The sequence below is a fragment of the Bacillus rossius genome (assembly GCF_032445375.1).
Source record: "Bacillus rossius redtenbacheri isolate Brsri chromosome 4 unlocalized genomic scaffold, Brsri_v3 Brsri_v3_scf4_2, whole genome shotgun sequence".
Taxonomy (NCBI): Eukaryota; Metazoa; Arthropoda; class Insecta; order Phasmatodea; family Bacillidae; genus Bacillus; species Bacillus rossius.
This window is the reverse complement of record NW_026962011.1, coordinates 6612206-6632757: the sequence shown is the minus strand read 5'-3', so window position 1 is coordinate 6632757 and position 20552 is coordinate 6612206. Positions and strand designations below refer to the sequence as shown.

The following is a 20552-nucleotide window of genomic DNA, read 5'->3' as shown; positions in this document are numbered from 1 at the left end:
TTTTTGGCCAATATTTGTTTTAAAACATAATTTTACATGACCCCAGATGCAAAAAAAAAAAAATCGCCACTGCCTTGTAATTGCGTTTCTAACGAACTTGTGTAACTAACGAAAATGCTCAAGGTTAGTGATAAAATAAATGCTTGGGTAGTGAAAAATCCATTGTTAAAAACCAAAAGTAATTTTAAACGACCTTTAGTTAACCATACTTGAACGACAGCATCGAGAGATTGTCCCTATTTTTTGTATCGTTATATACATAACTAAATCATTACGGGAGGAAGTTGCCATAGGCGGCTGGTCCTTCAGTTACTAATTTTTTTTAAACATCTATTAATATTTTTATCATAACTCATTTATGTAACATTACACCCAGAGGTATAGCCCATACTACCAGAGCTAAAGTCGAGGTACAAATATAATTAAAGAAACATAATTAAATAAATTATAACTAAAGAAATATAATTAAATTAATTTATACAAAATCATTGTCATTTTGCAAATCAATTTTTTTACAATAATTATTGAAATATTCTAATAAAATCTTAAACATTATATATTTGTCTTGAATAGAAGTATAAATAATAAATTAAATTGATTTTGGAAGTTATATTATTATATGTTTGCTATTATTTTAATACACCGTGATTGCAGGATTCATTCATGTGTTACGGTAAAGAGTCATATCAAAATACATAATGAAGTCACTAAGATAATATGTGAAATAAGGTTGTAATAAATGTAATTTGCGACGTTCACGTAGATGCCCGTAAACGAAACAGGTTAGATATCATATTTAGCACTTTAGTATTTCCAAAATAAGTTTTTTTTAAGGCGCCCAACTATTATAGTAAATCTCTATCTACTAAAACAATTCAGTAATTGTAGTTAGATGATTTTAAATCAAAAATATTCTATGAATAAATTTGTCACAAGAGAAGCATATTAATTATAATTTACATCACTGAGAAGATGACAAATATATCTATAGAAATTGTCGACAACGTGAGACGGTTTTCAATTCATTTATTACTATTGCTGATACTAGTGTTGTGTTTTGACCGTTTCGAAGCGGTAATATTCCCGCCTGAACTCCTGCGATATTCGAGGCATCTAGTGAGTAAACTCGGAACTAATCGGAGCTCTAGCGGCAAACTGTTGAACTCGTTCCTTTCATGAGCGGCAAGTGACAGTTAAATCACAATATTTTGTACTCAGATTATTTAAATTCTGTACGTTGTATTAAAAAAATTATACGGCAGAATTGTTCATTGTACCTCCTTTAAGTTGTGTGCAAAGTAACAGCCGTTTACCGTTTAAATATATACCTAATATTTAGTTTTTAAAATTTGAAAATTAAAATTAAATAAGAAAGCATTTTTTGAGAAAATTTTAATCATCATATTTACAAAATTTAAAGTTTTGTTTACAATTCTGCCGTTTATATATTTTTTATCTACTACGATATTCATGGCAGAAATAATTTTCTTGGAGGCTGCAAAACTAAGGATCTTAGCCTTAACTTCCCTCCTGCCAGCTAGCCAGCCAACCAGACAAAGGAGTGTTAGAATCCTTGACCCACTTCCCTTCCACCTTCACTTCCCCTCTTCTTTTCTGACAACACTCCACATCAACACAGCGGCAGCGCGCTAGACCAGCTTTCTTTATCTTTATGTCGTTTGAGATTGGACTAACTGCTTACGTCTGGCATGCCTCACGACGGTCCTACTGAGAACGGACAAATATAATGCCAGTCTCTGTATCACTGCCGCTTACAAAATCACCTCCCGCCGCTCACAATACATGGCTTGTTGTTTGATGCATGCCAAGCTGCCCTGCCCTCAGATAAACCCAGAAAAACACGTTTTTAAATTTTTTCTCAAAAATGTTTACAAAACAAGGAGGGGGGCTTATACGCGGGCGGGGCCTTTACGCGAGTAAATACGGTACATAGGGAAAGGAAAAAGTAAATGTGTAGTGTAGTGGCTTCTGGGAAATTAGATAATTAATACTAACATCAAAGGTCAGTTAGGTTGTCAGCTACAATAATTATTTGAAAAATGTTTGTTATAATATTTATTTGAATATATTGGAATTTATTTTAATTTTTAATATAATGACAGTGTTCCCCCCCCCCCCCCCCAAAAACTGCTAAAAGTAAAAGTGGGGGTCGCATTATAATCTCTAACTGTATCTTTCCGCTGGAAGATGTAAATTTACAGTATTAGGAACAGCTTGTTTCAAAAACTATCCGATCTGCATCCTAACTGTACTCTTCATTGTGGCTTTCTGAACCTTGCGAATGTTCAGGCGAGGCAAATAAGACAGGATAACACTTTGGAATGCCACAAAGGGGAGGGGGAGTCTATTCACTTCAGCTACTAGCATGCCAACCCCCCTACCCCTCATTCACTCTGCCATTGCAACCACCATATATCACAGCCTTCTTTGCTTTCTGAGGAATGGCTAATAAAATACAGCCATAAAACTATTTTTTCTTCTAATTGCCTCAAAAATGCTGTTGGTAAATATTGTGTAAAATTATAAATTTAAATAATTTTTGATTTTGTCTCTTTGAAATGTGATTGTTACCTCATAAAGTAGTTTTCATAAACTCACAATCTAATAGTTTGGGGTCGTATTATATTCAGAGACTCATTAATTTGGGGTATATATGGTAAATTTTGAAAAGAAAAAAAATTTTATGCCGCTGACTTAACTTAACCTAACCTAATTTAACTTAGCCTTAATTTCTGAAACCTGTTATTCTGAATAGTGATCCAGAAAGTTTTCATGAACTGCAAAATACAGTGAAATCCACTCCAATTCATGAAATATGTGACTTTTTTATTTAATGCTGTATTCACAAATGGTAATTATACGAGCTCATATTTACATATTTAAACCCTAGTTATTCATTCGTTTTTGTTATTTACTGCAGCAGTGTTAACTATTAGCTCAGTATTATTGTAAACACAATTTCTGGTAATTTCATCAGAAATCCGGAACAATTGTTATGTTTATTTTGTTTTTTAGTCGCAACGACTGTTTTGTCATACATACATACAGCAAGTAAACTGTTACTGTGTCACATACTGTTAGATCAATTGTAACTATTATTTATACTCCATTGAAACTATGGCGTTTACTTCTTTTAATGGCCATCTCAATGGAGTGTGTCTGTTTTGTGGGTTGTAGACTTTCATCTATTTTTCCCAATACTGGTACATGTCATAAAACAAATACAAATTAAGTTGGTTTTAAAGTTTTAACTGTCACAAATTTGCTGTGTTTTGAATGGTTACATGCAATTTTTCTGCTACTATTTAGCGAGACTAAAAAAAAAAACTTTGAATACTTGTTGCATGTTTAAAACTTTGATTATTGTATATGTTCATGAGGTCCCGTAAAACATAAAAAATGGGTATTTGTATTGCACAAATGGCTTAACCTCTACAGTGAAAGTTGTTATACGACAGATTTAAGAGGTATGCTATGTCTAATGTTATTAAGCAAACAATATTTGTAATTTCGAAGTGCTTGTATTCAAGGTTGAATGGAACAAAAATAATAATAGCAATAATAATGAGCTATTCATATTCGAAAATTTGAATATTTGCACAGGCATATAACCCAAATATAAGAATCTCTGATATTTTATTTAGGGTGGTGTATAATTGTGTCTTGTCAATTTTATCATAATGAGGTAATTAAAAAAATTAACAATTCCGTCCTTTTATGTTTTGTTGCTTTTTACATTTTGAAATATGTAAGAAGAGGTTCTACTGTATATAAATGTTGATAATAATATACAAAATTACTGATTCGGCCTCGCTATAGTCTGAAAATGCTGGATTAAAGATTTTCATTGTACATAGACAAATTAAGACTAATTAAGTGAAAGCACATATAATGTAAGAAAAAAAATTGTATGTGTTTTCCAATAAGTTATTTCTTCTTGAAACTGTCACAACTTAAGTGCTTTATGGAGTATTTGTAGGTTCCATGGGTTTTTGGAAATCATTTCAGCCTGAGCTAATGCTGTGATGGTTTTTCATTGTAGGCATTGGCTTTACCATTCTCATTGTCTCTTCCTTGTGTGTAGTGTTACCATTAATGACATACACTACTTTAATTAATAATTTATAGCATTTATAGAAATTTGACAAGTTTGCTTAAATTTTATGAAAATAATTGTAGGATTACATTTGACTATTAATTTTTTTTTTTTTTTTTTTTGCCAAATTTGCAATGCATATTAGAAACTCTGGCTAATGTGATATTTTGTTGAATGCCAAATTAAATTGTTTATCAAGAAAAGAGACAACTTCAGCCACACACTTAGTACTATGCAGATTTGTCACTTTCACTTGGTAACTGATTCTTAGGGACATGATTTTATGGTTTTATTTTTAGGTTAACTTAATTTTTTTATAACAGGTGATTTTGGTGATATTGTTTTTATTTCATACATTGCCTTCATTCATAAAAACATTGTATTCAACAAGTATTAAATTAAAATATTTAATACTTATTTCACCCAAACAGTCTCATTTTGACTAATATGGGGTGTACTTTTATACTAAAATCACTAGTAATTATCTTGTCTCGAACAGAAATACTCAGGAAAGTAAACTAAAAAATTGACAATTTTTTGTACATTTTAAATATGTGCCATCTACATTAATGTAAAAATATATTACCTACTAATAGATTCGAGTTCAAACAACATACGTAGCATTAATTTTTGCAATTCATTTAGTTGATACATTTTGGTACAAAATTTGTGCTAAATAAATTACATTCAATGAATTTACCACAATAAGGAATTACATTTTTGTAATTTGAGGCAATTTTTGTCAAATTGCTGACATTTCAGTGCCAAATGAGGTATTTACTTGCATTTTGGTGTTACACAATGTATTGATATGCTTTTTGCTGTTATTTCAGTTTTATCGCAATTTACCATATAATCTTGTCCCTACCGATACTTGCCAAACATTGTGTGTTTGGACTAAGACTTCGTGGATCCATGGTGGTGTTTGCCTGGGTTGTGAATGACTGCAGACCTCAGTGTTTTTGTGAAGTTTGCTGATTTGATTGGTACTAATGAGGAAATGGCTATTGTGACCTGTTTACCAAGTCCTTGCTACTTGGTGTATCACAGGATACTGGCCCTGAATATCTATAACTTCCGAAATGGGCTTGCAGACAAAAGCAAGACTGTAATTGGCACTAAGTGACTTGTCCGGCGTATGTGGATCTTGGAGATTAAATATTAGGATGCACGTTGCCGGTATCACTTCTTTGGTGGTGGAATGAGCATGATATGATGTGACACCATAATGACTCAGGAGGCATGTTATTCATAACTGTGACCTGACCCATATATACTAACTGTACCAATTAATTTGCGTATATGGCTTCAGATATGTTTCAGGTGGGAGTTGCCCCTATTTGTGTTAGCTATTAATGTAGTGTTGAAACACCACAAAGCTCGGAATTGAACATTGTAATTGAATGAAGGTAGCAGCATAGCTGCTGGCTGGTGTCGCTGTAGTTTTACATTGTTGCTGCGGCTCCTGAATAGCACAAAAGGAAGACTAGGTTTTAGGCAATAGAAGGCAGAAGACGAGAAAATCTATCCCCTAGTATTGGGTCTTCATTCATGCACTTCACACCTGCTAAAATTCACCTTTATTAAAATGTTACATAACACCCCGAGATTGCCTGAAGGGTTTGAAAGTATCAATATGTGAACATATGCATGCCGTCTCTGCTGGTCTCTTTACTCACGCCAGAAATTTTGTTGAGTTTTTGCCTACCAATGACAATCCATATATGCAGGAACCCCAAGTTCATGAGGAGCTGTAGTAGAAGGAGATATGATATTATGATGTGATGGTGCTGAAGATGCGTTGTACACTCTTTGATTCCACCTTAGTTTAAAGCTTGCCAGTCAGCTCCAACTTTATTAATGAAACTAATGCCCGAAGAACAATGACAATGTCTATTTTTTTGGACTTATGTTTTTGATCATTGCAGATTTATTGACCACGCTGAGGTAGACACATGTGCCTTTGGGGAAACTGGTGCAGCATGTGTTTAGGATAATTGTATAGAGATTTCTATATTGGCTAGTGTGAGTGCTTAGACCTGCTTTGGTGAGGTGACAGAACACAAACTGAATTGGATTTGTTGATGTTTCTAAGAGTGGTCTACAATCATCTGAGGGATTCAACATGGTCCGTGTTCAAGGATCAGGAAAGTGTTCAAATTTTCAAAAAAGCAAGCCATTAATGGCATTTTTATCGGAGGATGAGGTGGTAGTAGTTTTAGTTCTAATGAAGAGTGTAAAGACATTTTGACTGTCGGTGGTCATGTTACAAAATATACAAATAAATAAATAAAGTTGGCTGCAGTATGCAAGCCCATGGACTGATTTGCCCCAACCATAAGAGATACCCCGATACATCATGATCTGGCTTTGTACCTTAGCTTTTAGGAAACTGTGTTGAATTCAAATGTAATTTTGCACATCATGCCTGGTAAACAGCATGTTAATAAAGAAAGAGATATTATCCAAGTGTAAATAAAAAAAAGACTGTTTACGACTGTCTAAAAATTGTGATACATAACATCCATCATTTTGTCATATACCTATAAATACTGCATGATTTTGTACCACTTCCTTCTGATGTTTGACTGTGTGCTGCTGATGTATAAGTGGTTGTTGGATGATGTTTTCTCGGTATCAAGTATGCTGAGTTCTTAAGTTGGTCACGGAGATTTGGGCTGTGGGGGCAGTGGGCGTGACTAGCAGAATTTGGCATGTGAATGCAGACAAGCCTTGAAAGTGGAGGAGTAGTCAGTAGTTCAGTTCACGTAGATTTTTTTTGCTGCGCAGTTTATTGTTTTATTTTTTTTATTTTTTTTTTTACATAATTTTGCCTCTTTGTCTTGTCTTGCATTGTTCAAGCTCATTAGAGTACAGATGTAGTCTAAATTATTTTCGTGTGAAATACTCATGTTGAGTGGAAGTTTTTTATTTTGGAAATAGGGTAATAATATTATTTCTGTGCCACCACTTTTGATAAAATGCTGTTTGTTGCCGGCAACTTTAAAAATATTAACTTTTTTTAAAGGGCTATGCTTTAGTTGTTTGATTTAACATTTTTGTTTATATGTCATAAAACTTTCATATTGAAGGCAGTTAAAATAAATTTATATTTCGAACCTAACTAATGAAAAAATAAAATGTGTTGCAGAACTTCCTGAGTGTATCATATCAATGCTTACACTAATGTTTCAATCATTCAACATTCTTATTATAATAATTATTCTTGTTACTATGGATATAAAAATTATCATTTCTTTTATTTGTTAGCTTTATAAAATATCAGTCAACTATGAATTTTCTATATACGTATTTACATTTAATGGATGTGTTCGTTAAATTCATGGTGGTGTCAGAATTTTTTTGTGCAGTACAGTAAAATGTTGTAAATTTTGTATTTTTTAGTAGTGAATTCGTTTTAACAATTTAATTTAAACAGGTGTGCTTCATTGAAATTCAGCTAAATGTAGTTTTCATAGTTAGTCTGTATTAACAATCACCTTTTTTCAGAAAGAAATGTAGGTCTTATTAAAAGAAAAGCTTGAGGAGATAAATGTATTACGTAATGGTAATATGTACATACTTAGTCTCATCACATCCATGAAATGTTATTCCCGTATTTACTGATTAAATACGTAAATTTTTGGAGTAGTAGTAATTTAATACAGTTTTCTTTGAAATACCATTAGTTTAAAAGGTATTGTTCAGCAACTTATTAAAAACTTTTTCCGTTAGTTGCAAAGTGGAAATCTGGAAACCTTGGATGTTGAGTAGGTTGGGGTGGGTTTAAAGATGTTGATTCACTGCTGAAAACAAAATGAAAACAGTATTTAGTTTAAATTTATATGCTTTCCCACAATGCTTTTGATAATTTCATTAATATCATAATGTTATTATGGGAGTTCAGTTATTTTATGTTGCCTGAAGTTAAGAAATTCTAAATTTTGTGTTTGTAAAAATGTAACATCAGTTGTAATTTTGTAGAATATTTTTGTTTTTTTTATAAAACTAGTACATATTTTGATAATGTTATAAGGATTGTGTAAATACTTTGTAAAAAAATACAGAAATTTTGTGGCTTTTATTTCAGTTTCAGCATATAATGTACTCACTATATATATTACTATTTATTATGAACTGAAAAATTTTGTAATGCTTTTTGGATGCTAATGTGGTTGATGATTCATCTATGAATGATCATGTCTGTCTATACATTAGAGCTCTGTACAAATTTACTGTACTGAGAAGAATTTTTCATAGATAAAAAAGGCTTCATTCACATTAACCCTATGTTGCTATGTCCTATGAGTAGGGGCCGGAAAAATTCGCAATTTGCGATAGATGCGATTTTTTTGCGAATTTTGAGGTTAGATGCGATTTTTTACTAATTGTTGTTATAAATGCTATATTTGCGAAATCGCGGTAAAATTGCCATTATCGGGCGAAAAACCACTATAGAATGCAACAAAATGGCTTGAACACACATTCCTCAAAGTATTTTTTTTGAAAATAGCCACCATAACACAATTACCGTAAACAATAGCTTCTGACAAGGCTTGTTGAAGGAATAAAATCCGAATCCTAACCTTTATATATAAAACATTCCTTAACCAAATATCACGCATGATAGTATAGAATAAGTAATTTTGTAAATTTATTCTTTACGATTTACTCAAGATACCGTTGAATGTTGTTTAGAAAAGAATGTTCACACTACTTATCGACGCAGTTATTTTGTTTTGTTAGATCACATCACGTTCGCCTACGTTCGCCTACGTTCGCCATTGCATCGTGTGTTGCCTGTTCATGAAGAGTATCTAACCTAACAAAACAAAATTTCCCGGGAAGCGCATCACGGAAACCAACAACCTAGAAAATATCTAGGTCGTTGACGGGATCGTAGTGAACTTGCAAAGATAAAAATGAAAATATTTTAAATGCTGAAAACTACTACAAATATTTTAGTACGCGGTTTTTTACATTCGTTGATAATCACTTTAGTCTTCAAATTTTTTTTCTGATCAATATTTTACATAGGGACAAATCATACATTTTGTGGTGCACATTTAGCGTACTGAAGTTGGTCAACTCGAATCGTCAGTTTGTTTCCATCTGAAATTACTAGTGGTCAAACGTTTGTTTACAAATACCGTTTAATGATTTTGGTTTGTGTTAAAATTCGTCATAATGGGTATAAACACTATTACAACTTCTTGTATTGTTATGTAACTTTAATATCTTATGCAAATTTCTCAAAAATAGATGCTAATTTCTGGAAAATAGATGCTAATTTTCAACATCATAAATGCTAATTATGTAATAAATAGATGCTAATTTTTCCAGGCCCTACCTATGAGTAATGCCTGTGTTATAGAATAATGTAATTTGTTTAAGTGTTAAATTAATCTGTTTTAAAAAAAAATTTTAACTTTTACTCTCATTTTATAAAACTCTCCAATATTTTTGCAGCTGTTCTGCATCACTATTTGTTAAATTCACCAAGTTTCAAAACACCTGGTTTCAAATTTATTTATAAAAAAAAAAGCCCTTTGGTTGATTGCAGAGAAGCAGAAAAAATAATTTTGTTAATGCCAGTAAAAGTTTGACAATCCTTTAGCTTTTGTATCTGTTTCTTAATTATTAATTTTTTCACGTAGAAGTTATAGTTAGGAATGTTTTACTCTGTTAGAAATCAAAACCCGCTTTAGTTTCACTACTTAATATTTATTTTCCACAGAATAAACAGGCATTAGTTATTTATACAAATACTCCAGCATCTTTACTTGAACATCTTAACTATACACCGACGCCATACTATATCCCTCTTCTTTTGTTTTGTCTTTCAGAAGTACAATGTAAACAACATGAAAAACATAACCTAACACAAGTCTCATGATTGAGAATTATTTTTCATTACTTGTGTTTTCCAACACTCCCCCGTAATTCTCATCATGAAACTATCTCATTTGCGAGACGTCCAAATCTTACTTTTGATAATGGTTTTGTAAAGATATCTGCTATCTGTTTTTCACTTGGGCAATAAAACACTTTCAGCAAGCCTTCTGTTACCTTTTCGTGAATGTAGTGAAACCTAACATCAATGTGTTTTGACCTGCGGTTGATCACCCCATTCTTCACTAGACTTATAGCACTTTGATTATCAATAAACAGTTTAGTTACTATTTCTTGACCTAGAACTTCTTCAAGGATAGTTTTCAGGTACATGAGTTCTTTTGTACATTCAGCGGCCGCAATGTACTCGGCTTCTGCAGTAGAGAGAGCAACTACAGGTTGTTTTCTTGTGCCCCAGCTAATTGGTCCCCCACAGTAGTAGATGACGTATCCAGTAGTACTTCTCCTAGTCCTTTTGTCGCCTGCAAAGTCTGAGTCGCAGTAGCCTATCAGTTCTGTTGATGAGTCACCTGCAAATCTAATTCCTAGGCCAGTGGTCCCTTTGAGGTATTTTAATACCCTCTTGATTGAGGTTACATCGTTGTCAGATGGTTTTTCAGTTTTTCTGCTGCACATGTTCACTGCACACGAGATATCTGGTCTTGTTTTATTTGACAGGTAGAGAAGTCTGCCAAGCAGTTCTCGATATGGAAAAACACTATTTAATTCTGTTTCGTCTTCATCCACTGCATTCATAGCAGGTGTGGATACAGCTTTGGCATCACTCATATTAAAATCCTTCAGCAGTTGAGTTATTGCCTTTGTCTGGTTCATGTGTAGACTGTCTTCTGTTCTAGTGAGCTCCATTCCAAGGAATTTTCTAGGAGTTTCTTGAATCTTGATCTTGAATTCCCCTTGACGATCTTTCAACAGTTTCTCAAGGTTTGTTTGGTTTGTACCTATGACTATGCCATCATCCACATACAACCCAAGAATCAGCGAGCTATCACTGTTAATGAAGATGCAGGGTTCTGATTTAAGCTGACTAAGTCCTTTACTTGTTAGGAAGGTTGTTATTCTGACATTCCATCTTTGAGGAGCCTGTCTCATACCATACAGAGATTTATCGAGTTGACAGATGCCATCTATCTTGATACCCTCAGGTGGATACATGTATGCGGGTTCTTCTAGATGACCATATAGAAATGCTGTCTTTATGTCAAATGTTTGCAGAACATAGCCTTTACTTTGGGCCATACCAAGCAGAGCTCTCATAGGTCCACTGTTCAGCACTGGGCTGTATGTGTCTTCATAGTCAATACCTGCTTCCTGATAGCAGCCTCGCACGACAAGTCTTGCCTTGCGGTGGCCATCTTCTTTTGTCTTGAAAACCCATTTACTTGTTAGTATTTTCTTTCCTTCAGGCACTTCATCCCTTGCAATTGTAGTCCATGTTTTATTGTCAAGAAGTGATGCGATTTCCTCTTCAATGGCTTTTTTCCAGTTTTCCCCATCTGGTCCTGACAATGCTTCTTTGTAGGTCAGCATTACATAGTCTTCGTATCTTTTTGGTGTTTTCTTGTCTCTTCGAGGTCTTAGGTTTTCTTCACCAGCAGATGATGTCTCAGATATGTTTCCAGCTTCTTCAAAACCATGGAATGGCATTTCTTCATCAGAGTCGTCAACAGTTTCTTTTCCGTATCTTGAATCTTCCATATTATCTCTTCCTTGCAACTCTGGCAGCTGTTGGGAGTTCACTGCTTCATTGTCAGTCTTGCTTTCTGTATCATTTAATACCAGAACTTTGACCGGGAAATCTTCTTCGCTGTGGCCCTTGCAGTTTTCCACAAATTCTACATCCCTTCGGATGACTACTTCCTTTTTTGTTTGATCCCAGAGTCGATATGCGGTGTTTGCATATCCAACAAATATCAACTTTTCACTTCTTGGCTTCAGTTTTGGTTGGTGTCTGTTTATTTTTGCATATGCTTCACAGCCAAAAATTTTCAAGTTGCTCAGGTCAGGTTTTTTTTTTATACCAGAGTTCAGCTGGTGTTGTCTCAATCCCCTTCGTTGGACTTCTGTTGATGAGGTATGTGGCTGTATGTGCTGCTTCATTCCAAAGTTTTTCATCCATACCAGAATCGAGCATCAGTGCCCTGGTCTTGTTCATCAAAGTTCTGTTAAAGCGTTCAGCTTTTCCCTGATGCTGAGGAGTGTACGGTGAGGAAGTATCAAGCACTATTCCCTCATTGTGAGCCCATCTCCTGAGTCTGTCGTTTATATATTCTCTGCCATTGTCAATCCGAAGTTTGTGAGTCTTCATGTTTTGACTTCGTTCTATTTTCTTAATGTGCTGAATAACCAATGCGGAGACTTCGGTTTTTGACTCCAAAACATATATTTCTGAAAAATGAGTGAAGTCATCGATGAAAGACAGAATGTATCTCTTTCCATTCCACGTAGTTGGAGTCATGGGGCCAATCAAATCAGAATGAATGATTTCTAGAGGCCGTTTGGCCTTTGTTCGTTCGCTGCTGAACGGAAGCCTTGTTTGTTTCGCTTGAATGCAAATTTTGCAAGGTGGACTCACGTGATGCTCACCAGACCAGTTGATACCATCAACTATTCCAGACAGATTCTTCAGGTAATCATGGCTTATATGACCTAGCCTTCTGTGCCATATATTTTGTGTTTTTGCATGGTCGACGGTTAGGGCTTCTGGCTTGGGCTTTAAGTCAAGTGTGATTGTATACAGTCCATTTGCTGTCTTGCTACCTCTAAGAACAATTTCACTGTCTTTTACGATTGTGACATCATTTTCTGTGAAGCTCACTTCACCGCCATTGCGAGTGATGACATCTACTGAAAGAATGTTCTTACTAAGCTCTGGCACATACATAACCTCTTTTAGCTCACAGCAATCAGTAACAATCTTGCCCACTTTTTCTGCTAACATGCTACTCGATCGTTTTGCCAGTCCAATGTCTGTATTGATAGATGTCACATTTAACAGGAAGCTGTCATCATTGGTCATGTGGCACGTTGATCCAGAGTCTAGAATCCACTCGCTTGTACCTGGAGTCGAAATGCCCATGAGAAAGGACACGGCCGATGATGTCTCTTTCCTTTTACGGAAGTAGCAGTCCCTGTCCTCATGATTATTTTTCTTACAGATGCTGCACATTCTCTTATTATTAGGGCATTCCCTTGCAACATGACCTATTCCAGAGCAAGTAAAACACTTAATGGTTGAATTACTGTGTCCAGTGTTTGTTTTAGTGTTCAAGTGGAAGTTGGACAGATGTCTATCAGATCCACATTGGAAGCATTTCCTGATGGTTGTTTTGAATGCAAGAACATCACTTTCGTCCTTTGAACTGCTGGCGGCACATCTTTTCTCTTCTGCGATCAGTCTTGTAGTCAAGTTTGCCAATGTTTTGTTAACCAGTGGAGTAGATTCCCATGCAGTGTGAAAATGATTGTAGGCTTCAGGCAGAGTTGTCAGAATTTTAGAGATGAGCATAGGTTCAGGAATGTCATTGTTTAATGTCTTCAATCTGAATGCCAGGTTTTCTAGTTTACTTATGTGTGTTGCCATGTCAGTGCCAGAAGTGTACTTATAGTCAAAGAAATTTTGCAGCAAGTCAAATTTCTGTTGTGAAGCATCACGCTCATATATGTCACAAAGTCTGGTATACATTTCAGAGGCACTGCAACAGGTCAGAATGTGTGTGATGGGTTTTTTGTCAATTGTGGAGATTATGATTTTCTGAGCTTTGGCATCTTTCTCTGCGAAATTGGCAAACTCACTTGTGCCTTCTTCGGGTTTTTTCACTGTTCCTACAACCACTTCATACAACCCTTGGGCCTTAAACAAAATGTTAACCTTAAATTTCCATAACTGAAAATCATCAGGTTCCTTAAGTTTATCTACAATTGAAAGTTCACTTATCTCACGAGAATCCATCTTCTTAGTTGTTTCCTTTGACCTCTTCAAAAGTTTAAGGACATTTGTTGCACTACACACAAGTTTATATTTTAACCAAAAACTTTCACTTTTGTCTCTGGGCCCATAACCTGTTAGAAATCAAAACCCGCTTTAGTTTCACTACTTAATATTTATTTTCCACAGAATAAACAGGCATTAGTTATTTATACAAATACTCCAGCATCTTTACTTGAACATCTTAACTATACACCGACGCCATACTATATCCCTCTTCTTTTGTTTTGTCTTTCAGAAGTACAATGTAAACAACATGAAAAACATAACCTAACACAAGTCTCATGATTGAGAATTATTTTTCATTACTTGTGTTTTCCAACATACTCCATTATTTTACCATTTCATAGTTCGTCTTTTTATTTGATAATAGGAGATTCTAATATTTAAGGTGCTCTTATATTAGAGGTGTTTTTAGGATCATATAATTATTGATATTTTATAATGTTAGAGGTAATGTTTTTTTTCTCGTAATTATAAGGGACAAGATAATATGGTGAATTGCGATAAAACTGAAATAACCCCGAAAAGCATGTTAATACACCATACCATATAACATAGAAATGCATTTTTAATTCACCATAAAGCACTGAAATGCAACTAAATTCATGAAATAAATCAGCATTATTATCAAAACATTATCTGAATTCATAAAACCATAATCTTTCAACATATTATATTCAAAGAAAGTAATTTATTTAGACTGAAGTTTGTAACAAAATTTATGTTACTAATAAGTATAATGAAACATTTAAGTGTCAGATTTCTTTTAAATTATGCTGTCTTTGTGAATAATTAAAATTCATAAAAAATAATAACAATAACACCAAAATATCCTGTTTTAAGAATGAAATGAGCCAAAAAATAAAACCATAAAATCTTGTCTCTAGTAATTATTAGATAAATGCTTAGTGTGGCAGCGATGTGTGCAATTCAACATTTTTATTTTCTAACTTGACACTATTTTTGGCTGTGCGTGATACCACAATGTTTTTACTCCATTCTTCCATTGATACAACATTTTAAAGTAAAAATTTTGACATGAAACATCTTTAAAATCAGACTGAAACATAGTAGAACCAGGTAATAAATTATGTGGGCCGTAATAAAAAAGTCTTATCTCGTCTTGCCTTAACAAATTCCTAACTATCAGCTTTGGAGCAAGTTCTGTAGCATTTGTGATCATACATATATAGTTAGCTCACTAATACAACCTTAAGTTTGCAACTTAGGGTGGGTAAGGGGAGACAAACTTCAATCAGTACACCCGCCCCTCGAAATAATGCCCTAATTGGTTCCAGGAATACATAGCGCTAATCAATTACGTTTTTTTCACAAGAGTATAATGTTAATCAAAATAATTTGTTTTCCAGTCAGGTAAGTGTGCTTGCTTAATACCATTTTAAAATCAATTTATGGTACTAATGTATGTCTAAATATATTTGAAGTACATTTAAAAAAATCTTTAAATAACATTTTGACATTAAACAACCTAAAAGTAAATTACAGCGTAAAATGTTCATGGACTACGTTGTTTACATAACAGGGCTTGTTGGCCATAACATTCCTGGTGCTAACATCATCATAATGTTATTCAGGTAGGATGTATATTTAAGTTATATTAAGTTTTAATAAAGCATAAAATTAACATTTTCTATTATTAAAAAGATTATTTAACGTGTTAACGTAATTCCGATTGTTGTTTAATAAATGTGTGTCGGCCATATTTTGCCACTAGCACTTCCTGTTAAGCCCAAGGTAAACTAGCCCTGAAAGCTTCTGGCTTTTCTCACCAGAGCTCCTACTGACATATGGAACGGCGTAATTTAAAAATACTCTAGCGTCTACGTAATATAAACCACTGAAATATAATAAATGGGCTAATTTAAATACGTAATGAAGGAAGTGAATAGTTATTAAGGTAAGAGCAAAATGTTTGTTGATTTGTAACATTTTTAGTCTTTTGCATTGAATTTAGTGCTATGTGAGTACTGTTACCAGTGTGCACACATGGAAATAGAAATTCAAGTAAATTATAAAAACACTAATTTGAATGTATGACTGCGCTACATCAAATCGTGCAGTAATTTATTGGCATTGTTACTTCCAAACTGTCAAAATTGAACAGTGTTACTTCGATGCCTTAGTGCATTCAAGAGCCAGCCAAAAATGTAGATCAAGGAGGCTCTGAGACATACAGGTACCCCAATGTCAAGCACTTAAGAAGTGAGACAGTTTTGGGAACGTTCCTAGTAAGTGAGAGGACCTCTACCACTGCTGTATCTGATCCGGTGGATGTATCATGGTTCAGAGAACACCCGTATCTTTCAAAGACTTCTCTGAGCCAAAAATTATTTACCTTTCAGTTTCTACCTTATGTTAAAATAAAATTAGGTTTGCAGTCTCAGTCTCACTTTCATTTCAATTCAATATGTTAACTGTGACACACTACTGTAGACGTTGCATGTTAAAACAACAGCTGTGTGCCCACACATAGTCCCAAATTTTTAAACAAAATACATTGTCACTGTGAATTTTGATCAATATTTTGATTATGAAGCAAGATTCAAGGATGTTGAATGAGATATAGTTAAGAAGTAAATTTGTTGTTCTATGCTTCATGTGTTTATTTGAATTTTGTAGTTATATTTTGGGCATGTAAATGAATTTTTTTTTGAAACAGAAGGATTTTATGTTATTTGTAATATTTAAAGATATCAACTTGCTAGTACTAGTATTGCTTCAAATTAAAATATCAAAGACAATGCTCGTGTTTTTCACAAGTTAACTGTAGTTAACGAGGAAACAGTAGTCATTACAAACAAAAAATTATGAAAATAGTTTCACTCGATACTCTGTTTAGTCAGAATATTGTTGGTATTCCATTGTTTGGTACTGCCATTGCAGCTAACTTATTTGTGTTGTCTTTCAACTCAGATCATAGATTTTCTCAGTAGCTTAGAGAATTCTTTTATATTACTGAAACAGCAGAATATGTTGGTTTTGATGTATTAGTATTATCATCATCCATTATTATTGTATTCCTTGTAATTTGATCATCTGAAGCACTTTTGTTTTGAAAGTCTGTGTTTATTAAATGTGTTTAACGGCAGTTAACATCTGCTGTTTGTGTGAACTTTTATTTTTAATAATCTAGTGTTCTTAAATAGTTTTCCCTCTTCTCACAAATCTGTGAAACTTGCTTAGTTCCTCGGTTTATTTTAATTTCAAATGTAGTTTGTCTGTGTACGGTGTCCTGCAGCACGGTGCATTGAAATGCAATCCTTGGCCGTGGTGGTGAAGCGTGTGTGTGTTTCTTCTGGCCGAAGGTGGCAGCACAGTTTGCGCCTACAGTGCTGCAGACGATAAGCAATCCCGACGGCACAGTCTCCATCATCCAGGTGGACCCGAACAACCCCATCATCACGCTGCCCGACGGCACCACCGCGCAGGTGCAAGGGGTGGCGACGGTGAGTCCCGCCTCCTTGTTCGTCTGTTCCTTGGATCATTTGGCTTTGGTTCCGATAGTCGGCACGGCGTGCAGGTTGATGAGCGACATGGGACGTACGTAACCAACTCTTGGTACGGGTTTCAAATCTAACGGGAATGAATGAATGAATGAATCACACTGTGGTGTATGCCAAGTGGTTAGGAGCTTTGTGTAATCTTGGGAGTTCCCATTGCGTTAAGCTGTAAATGTTTGTGCAATGTAAAATCCTATCTGTACCCTTCCAATGACATTTTTTTTTTTATTATGTGAGTACTCCTTCAGTGTATGTTGAAATTACAAGAGAAGTATTACAGTAGTATATGTCTTTAATCAGGAACATTTGGGACCACTGCCATGCCGTAGTAGCGTATTTTCCGACCGTCAAACGCCAGTATAGTTTTAACGATAATACAAAATGTGAAAAAGTGATGTTCAACCTGCTAGAGAACAGGAAACACTGTAACGAAATTGAAACTAAAAGTAACTTTGTGGCCATTTGCAAAAATAAAATTTAATGCCTGGCAGCAGAAGAAGCTTTGAAGCTTTGTTTATATTTCTTCTATTCTGCATTTCATAAATACAAATAGGATCTTATTTAAAAATCTTACCATCGCCGTTGCTTCCCATTTTCCTCATCATGCTTTCTTTACAGGTAGAAAGCTAATTGAAGTTGTTACTGCCACAAGTTTTACAATTTTTCTGCTGGGAATATTTCCTCTCAGGTTCTATCTATACGTAGGGTCGTTCTTAGACTTTGCATTGTTTTAACCAATTATCTTTTTTCTTTAAACTGTCAATCATGTAGCAGTTTTGGAATTGGTTATTTAATTTAAAGGGCTGGAAATCACTCTCCAGGCTTTCATGTTCACGTACCTCTGTTCGATGCTGCAACTAGAATTAGAATTGGTAGAGAGTATCTTATATTTCCACTGGATGTCACAAGCTGGTTCTGCTGGTACCATGAGCTTCAAAAAGCTCTGCCTTACAGTTTGGAGAGTTGTTGGCTCTGTGGAAATTTGCTCCCAAAATATGTTGGGGAAACTTACCTTAGAGGTGTTTTGTGTCACTTTGACGTGTAATGTTGAGTCGGATTTGTTATCTGCAATGACTTTGGAAGGCTATATTGGTAAGTGAGCTGGGCCTTCTGCTGGTTCTTTTATGTAAATTAATTTTTAAATAAAGTATTTCATTCACTTTTAGATGACATCTAAGATCATGAGTTCTAATCTGCTCAACTCTTAGTTCCCATCATACATACTTTGAAGACTGTGTTGGAGATACTATTGATAATGAAGCATTGAAATTGCATACTTTCCATACATACCCTTTGGGTTCAGTTAGTCATTGCTTGATCGGTGCCACCTCGGAGGTTTTTAATTTTCAGTTTAGGCCAACAGGCTGGTATTTTTGCAGTTGTCCGAAAGTACTTTTGTGTACATACATTATTTAATTTTTTTTTTTTTTATATTTAAGTATGGCCACCATTGATAACCCAGAAACTTGTAAGGGCTTGGGAAGGGGGGGGTGGTGGTTGTGTCTAGAAACTAATGAATTCTTCTTCGTGCCCCCCTCTACCTCATTAAAAATCATTTCATCCTGAATAAGTGGTAATCAAAATATTCCTCTGTGATCGTCACGTGTGTGTGTGTGTGATTGTATGTACTTGGGATAGGCAGCCAGTTTAATTAGATATATATTTCTTATTTCTCTTATTTACTCAAGCTGGATCAGAAAGTGTGAATGTTGCATTGTCCAGCTATGGTGCGATACTTATAAAATAATGCGAACGGCTAACAAGATAACAAGTACGTAGTGCACCGTCGTGATAACGTGTGTTCCGCAGACTAGAAGTGTTGTGCCACAGAGGTGGCAGTAGTGCTGTGGTGTGACTGTGTAGACGCTGGCAGAGGTGGCCTCTGCGCAGGCTGATGGGGGCGTGACCGTCGACCTCAGCAACGTGACGGAAGCAACGCTGAACCAGGACGGCCAGTTGATCCTCACCGGAGAAGATGGACATGGTGAGGAACAAACACGCTCCTTAATGATCCATCCAGTTTGGTTTCCCATTTTCCCATTTCGCATTATTATGTGTGTGTGTACTCCTTTGTTTAATCCTTGTGGTACGTGACTGACATGGTACCCGCCGAGAATTCAGTCAGTTATCTGAAGAAAATTATTAAATGTTTGGATATCACGTTAAAACAATGACAGTACAAAAAGTATGAGTCTGGTTAAGTGTACATATCACTTAAATTTGTCAGATTTTTTTTTATTTATCCAGAAATTCATTCTAATTATTATCAGAACTGAGCGGATTCCTTATTTCTCAGGAAAATCGTGAACGTATCATTTTCAATATGTCGTGGGAAATTTTTTTTTCCCCATTAATTAATTTTATTGTAGTAGCATACATGTCCATGTGCTAATATGGTTGTTCACAAACTGTTTTCAAAGAAAGTGCTCCATTGTTCCCTATTTCAAAACATGCAAGTGATCAAAGACACTCCATTTTCAGTAGTTTAAATTCAAAATTATAGATGGTGCCATAAAAAACATTTTAAGTTTAAGTATTAAAGTAAAATCAGTACCACCATGTTCATATGTTAGTAGCTTACTTGCTGTTTTTATCTGTGGTGCTCTAGATGTTGCTACTTGCAACTTGAAAGCAAAATAAACAAACATAAATGTAAAAAAAAAACTAGATTCAATTCTAAATTCACAGTAAATGTATGTGGAATATTGCAGAAATGGTATGTGACCATAGTAAATAACTGAAACGAGTGAATGACTACTAGAGTTGGAAGTGTAAATATGAGCTAATTACATTACTATTTCCCATTAATTTACAGTTTTTTGTAGTAGTTTGGATTTGTTAAAATCATCTGTTTCTATTAATTTATATTATAATCTCTATATTTGATCCTATATAGTAAAAATAGCACAATTTTTAATTTGAAGAAGTATAGACATTGAAAAAATTTGTAATCACAAATAATTTTGTATCCCCGTCCTGTTTTCCGCTGCAATTTGTTTTTCATGCCCAAAAT

At 34.5% G+C, this 20552-nt stretch overlaps 1 protein-coding gene across 16 annotated transcripts in view; it reads left to right on the top strand.

Moving 5' to 3' along the window:
• LOC134542455 (DNA-binding protein Ewg-like) overlaps positions 1–20552 on the top strand; it is an 88794-nt gene that overhangs the window by 57982 nt on the left and 10260 nt on the right. For 8 of the 16 annotated variants that reach the window (XM_063386731.1, XM_063386730.1, XM_063386726.1 and 5 more), the window contains exons 7-8: positions 17345–17485; positions 19403–19523. In XM_063386731.1, the coding sequence (XP_063242801.1) occupies positions 17345–17485; positions 19403–19523 (262 nt within the window). The remainder of the gene's footprint in view (positions 1–17344; positions 17486–19402; positions 19524–20552) is intronic. The other 8 variants (XM_063386737.1, XM_063386732.1, XM_063386733.1 and 5 more) reach the window with 1 other exon arrangement.